This window comes from Helianthus annuus, chromosome 10 (genome assembly GCF_002127325.2).
Source record: "Helianthus annuus cultivar XRQ/B chromosome 10, HanXRQr2.0-SUNRISE, whole genome shotgun sequence".
Classification (NCBI taxonomy): Eukaryota; Viridiplantae; Streptophyta; class Magnoliopsida; order Asterales; family Asteraceae; genus Helianthus; species Helianthus annuus.
The window spans coordinates 9,338,674-9,344,031 of record NC_035442.2 but is presented as its reverse complement, the minus strand read 5'-3'; the positions used below and the strand labels follow the sequence as shown (position 1 = coordinate 9,344,031).

At 38.6% G+C, this 5,358-nt stretch overlaps 1 protein-coding gene across 1 annotated transcript; it reads left to right on the top strand.

Moving 5' to 3' along the window:
• Positions 1–1,859: 1,859 nt before the first annotated feature.
• Positions 1,860–4,995, top strand: LOC110880523. Its single transcript, XM_035979083.1, has 2 exons — positions 1,860–3,799; positions 4,146–4,995. Exons 1-2 carry the CDS (start codon positions 2,910–2,912, stop codon positions 4,147–4,149), a joined length of 894 nt encoding a protein of 297 aa, XP_035834976.1. The 5' UTR covers positions 1,860–2,909; the 3' UTR covers positions 4,150–4,995.
• The last annotated feature ends 363 nt before the right edge of the window (positions 4,996–5,358 follow it).

Sequence of the window (5,358 nt, the reverse complement as noted above, 5' to 3'; positions counted from 1 at the left end):
CTAGCTGAGCACGGGGCGTGTTCAGGCTTCTGTTTTCTCTTCTTTGCTTGGGAAGATGCCGTTGAGGGTTCGGGCAATCTACTTTTATTCCTTTTCTTGTATTTTTGTTAGAATTAGCTGTCTTTTTGCTTCTTTCGTGAATTTGAGTTCATTTCATCCTGAAAATACAAAAGGAAGACAAAAACACTCTTTTTTCAAAATTAGTACTAAAAAAAGGGGTAGTTTTATGCCTTAATTGATGTCATTTATATGTTGCATTTTACACACATCAATAATTCACATGCTGGATAACCTTTTCTATTTTTTTGTGTTCTGTATGAAACTGTTGAATTCATTTTGAAAGTTTTCTTATCAATGATGAATGCAATCACGTAGCTAATAATAATTTCTGATAAGAAATAGGTGCTGATTTACATTTACTGTGAGTCCGCGGGTTGGAAGACGGGTCAAAACGTCTCCTTTTTATTTTGGGTTATTGGATTTTAGTAATCCTAAGTTTCACCAGTTGGCCGAGAATAATCCCAACTTTAAAAATTCCCTCCAATAATCCCAACTTGTAAAAGTTTGGCTGCCATTGATCATTTTCTAACATAGGTGCACTTAAATCAATTAAGGAGTCTCTAGGTGTAATTGAAGCTATTGAGGAGACCAAATTCTTATATGTTTGAAAAAGATCTATGACGGCCAAACTTTTACAAGTTGGGATTATTGGAGGAATTTTTAAAGTTGGGATTATTATCGGCCAATTGATGAAACTTAGTATTATTGTTGATACACCTTTTGTGGACGCGACTCGACTCGATTCGACTCGATTCAATTCAACTTGGTTTCGACATGGTTAGGTCCGGCTCAAGCCCGACGTCACGACATTCCTCCGTCGTGCGCCCCAGAGTTCGACACGCGAAGCACGGAAAGCCGCGAACCGTTCCTAACATAATGAATAAAATTTTTGTGTCAGCAAAACACTTCTGTGGCTAAATCAGTGGCTATAGCTCTGATACCACCTTCTGTCGCAACCCCTTGTCCCCTATCTACCAGGGAACAGGCGGCCGCGGCCAGTATCATTGGTATCAGTGTTTATCAATTTTGGTAGCGGAAAATTTCATCAGGACCGTAGTTAGGAAATATTTTATGAGAGTAAAGCACCACATTTTGTATTAATAAATATATTGGGATAAAACCCAAGTTTTCATTACAAACTGATTTATAGGGATAAACCCTATTTTATTGAAATAAAACATCTTCTTTATTTAGGTAACTTTTATAGCTACTTTTCCAAGCCTTTAGTGCTGTTCAGCTGGCTTCTATTTGGGTTTCACATTTTGTTACCTGAAACGCGTTTAAAAACATTTTGTCACTGGGAATTACTGGTGAGTGAATCCCAATTTAATCAAGACAGGTTTTATCAGTTTACAGTTATTGAGGGCGATCTCACAATTACATTTGTTTATTTTTCTACTTTAATTGCCACCCACGGTACTGTGAACCCGACTTGTGGTCATGCTACTACTCACAGTGTAGTAACAAATTTTGTATACAAAACCCCAACATACCGACGATAATTGTAGAATACAAATACTCAATCACTGTTTAATATAATGTAAAAACAATTGTGGTTTGGTAAAAAAAAAAAAACAGTTTACAAAAAGGTTCACAAAAAGGAGATTACTCACATTGCTACCTTAGGATTTTCCTTTGTTTTTTCCTGGTTATAATTTATTAATTACACAATGCACACGCGTTAGTACAATAACCCAATATTTACATTAATTATACCCTCCCCGAGACAGAACTCCAATGACTACGTCGGGCAAAGCCTCGACAGCCGTTACGGAGCACTAGATCAATGGGGCAGCGTATCTAATATGTAACCGGGGGTTATCATACTTACAACGAGGCAGAACTTCGTTATTTAGGGGGGTATAGTGCCCGAGTATTACTTCTACACTTTAGAATTTGAGAGAGAATCGAATGAAATGAGCGACGAAAACTAAAGGCTGATAGCCCCCTTTTATAGGGCTGGTCGACCAGTCTCTCGCGGCCCGCGTAACATGAAGCCTAAGCCTTCGCGGCCCGCGAGCTAGGAGTGTAGGCTTTAGCTTTGCTGATTCGTCAAACTAGGTTTGACACGAGGCTGCCACGTGGCAGCTCAGGGTGTCGCCAGGTGGGTTAGCTGTCGCGCCTCGCGTAGAAGACCATAAAGGTCTTCGCGGCACCTGACCGCCCCTCAGAATTTGTTTTTATTTTATTTTTGTAACATTAAGGGTATTCGGGACCGATTTTCATATACGGGATATATTTTAAGACGCATAGGGATGTTATAAATATATTAGGGGTAATATTTTAGGAGGGTTGTTATATGAATAGATGGGATCAATGGCTGCAAAATATTCAGCAATGGAATGGTGACATCATACCATTTCAAAGAGTGGCATGGTTAGGAATCAGGGGGGTACCAATTCAGATGTGGGGTGAAGGAGTTTTTTAATTGCATAGCGGAAAGGTTCGGGAAGATCATAGAATCGTCAGAGGCGTTTTTAATTGCATAGATATTTAAACTTAAACTATGATGTGGTCGGAGTAATCGTGAGGGATGGATCTTTTATTAATGAAAGGATAAAAATATGGTGGAAAGGGATGATGTTTGACGTCTGGGGATCGGAGGCTGACTACATGTGGCAACCGAAGCTCATACCAGACATGACAAAAGTTAAACATATGTTATTAGATGAACTACCGCCGGAGAAGGAGGATTCAACGCCGGAAAAAGAAATGCCGATGAATGTGGACGGTGAAGGCATTCCAAAAGACGCGGAAGAAACATTGAATGGAGGGAACAATGAGGTAAACGAGACATGGGAACAAATGGCAGTTAATGATGGGATAGAGTATTGGTGTGCGATGAATTTATGTCTAAATGGCCCAATGCCACATTATTGGCCCTCAACAGAGACATATCTAACGATAACCCACTCATACTTCTCACGATAAACAATAACTTTGGCCCGACTCCATTCAGAATTTTTAACAGTTGGTTTGGGAAGCTGGGATTTGAGGTGGCAGTAAAAAAAGGAATTGAAAAAACGTGTGAATCATCCTTCAAAGATGAAATTATGGCAATCAAAATGAAAGCAATTAGAGAAGAGCTCAAACTATGGCGAAAGAACAAGAAGGAGGAAGAGGAGAAAGAGCTTACGGAGGCACAAAGTAAATTGCTAGTACTCGATGATCTAGCTGAAAATAGGAGGCTTACGGAGGAAGAGATTTGTCTTTGGAAAGAATGTAAGGCAGTTGTAAGAGAATGGCATCAAACACAACTACTTGATCTACAACAAAAAGCAAGGGTGAGATGGATTGAATTAGGTGATGAAAACACTAGTTATTTTCATTCAGTGGTAAACAACCACATATCAAGAAATAAGGTCAGTGGATTATGGATTGGAGGGCAGTGGATTTCGGATCCTATGGAGATAAAAAATCAATTTCAGAAAGCTTTCAAAGAGAAGTTTAACAAACCGGTAACATCGAGACCAAGAATTGGAGCGGATGGTTTTTCAAAACTTAGTCAAAGCCAAGCTGAAGGGTTAGTGGTACCGTTTTCAATCGAAGAAGTACATACAACAGTTTGGGATTGTGGCATTTCAAAAGCACCGGGGCCAGATGGTATCACTTTTAAACTTATCAAGACAAATTGGGAAGAACTCAAAGGGGTGGTTATGGACGTCATGACACAGTTCCACACACACACGGCTCTCTACATCATACATGTAGTGCTTCCTTCATTGCCCTCATCCCAAAGGTAATTGATCCTATGACACTCTCCGATTTTAAACCTATTTCATTAATAGGAGTGGTAAACAAAATAATTTCCAAGGTACTAGCAAACAGAATTAAAGGTGTCATTAAAAGTGTTGTATCAAACGAACAATCTGCATTTGTCTCAGATAGAAACATTGTTGATGGACCATTGGTTATAAATGAATTAGTTGGGTGGGCAAAAAGGACAAAGAGAAGTATATTTGTGTTTAAAGCTGACATCGAAAAGGCATACGATACACTTAATTGGAAGTTTTTAATAACCATACTAACACACATGGGCTTCCCACTGAAATGGAGAAATTGGGTTATGGGGATACTTTTTGCAGGTAGAGGCTCGGTTCTTGTAAACGGATCCCCAACGGGGGAATTCCAATACAAAAGAGGTTTACGACAAGGGGACCCGTTGTCACCCTTCTTGTTCATTGTGGCAATGGAGGCTTTACATAATATGATGAAAAAGGCTAGGAGTGCAAATCTGTTTTCGGGGGTCAAACTACAAGGCAACGGTCCGCATATATCACATATGCTATTTGCAGACGAATCGATCTTCGTTGGAGAGTGGAATGAAGATAATGTTAAGAACCTAAAGAGAATACTAAGAATTTTCTACCTCATCTCGGGCTTGAAAGTCAATCCGAAGAATGGTGTGTGCCGATTAGAAACAGAAGTAAATGACATGGCCTCAATCTTCAAATGTAGAGAATGTAAGTTCCCGTTTATCTACTTAGGATTGAAAGTAGGAGCAAATATGAATAGGATAGCAAACTAGAAAGAAGTGATAGACACTTTTAACAGAAGATTAACAAACTAGAAAGCAAAAAATCTATCTTTCGCGGGAAGGGTAATTCTAGTTAAGACGCTCCTGGGTAGCCTACCAAATTACTATTTGTCGTTGTACAAATGTCCGAAAGCCGTGATCAAAGTTCTCGAAGGGATTAGAAGAAAGTTTTTATGGGGAGGATGCAATGTTAACAACAAAATTAGATGGGTAAGATGGGAAAGAGTAGTGGCATCTAAAGACTTTGGGGGACTTCGAATCGATAATATTAGAGATCTAAACTTGGCACTATTATTAAAATTAACTGATTTAGTGCTAAATGACATAACTTGCAAGGGTTTGCAAACATCGAGTACGTTTTCTGTAATTATTGAAGATGAAGGATACAGTTTGCAACAAGTGACATACATAAAGGACGATTTTTGTAATTTACTCTAAATATTGGTTGACCAGTTGGTTAAAATTATGTTTTTTGTCTTTACCTTTATTCTAATCAGTTAATGGAGGTTGTTTATGTTCTTTTTCGTTTATTTGAACAAGTTGAGCCGAGCCCGAGCTGAGCTTAAGCTTAATTGAAAAAAAATTGCTACTAGTTGAGCTCAAGCTTTAGAAACAAAGCTTAAATCAAGCCGAGCTGAAGCTTGTATAAGTTAAACAAGCTAGACCTTGAGCTCGGATCAGCTTGTTTGTACCCCTATTTACATTGTTTTATTCCCAATAATATATCTTTTTGTTATATTATCGTAATCTTTTTCATATTT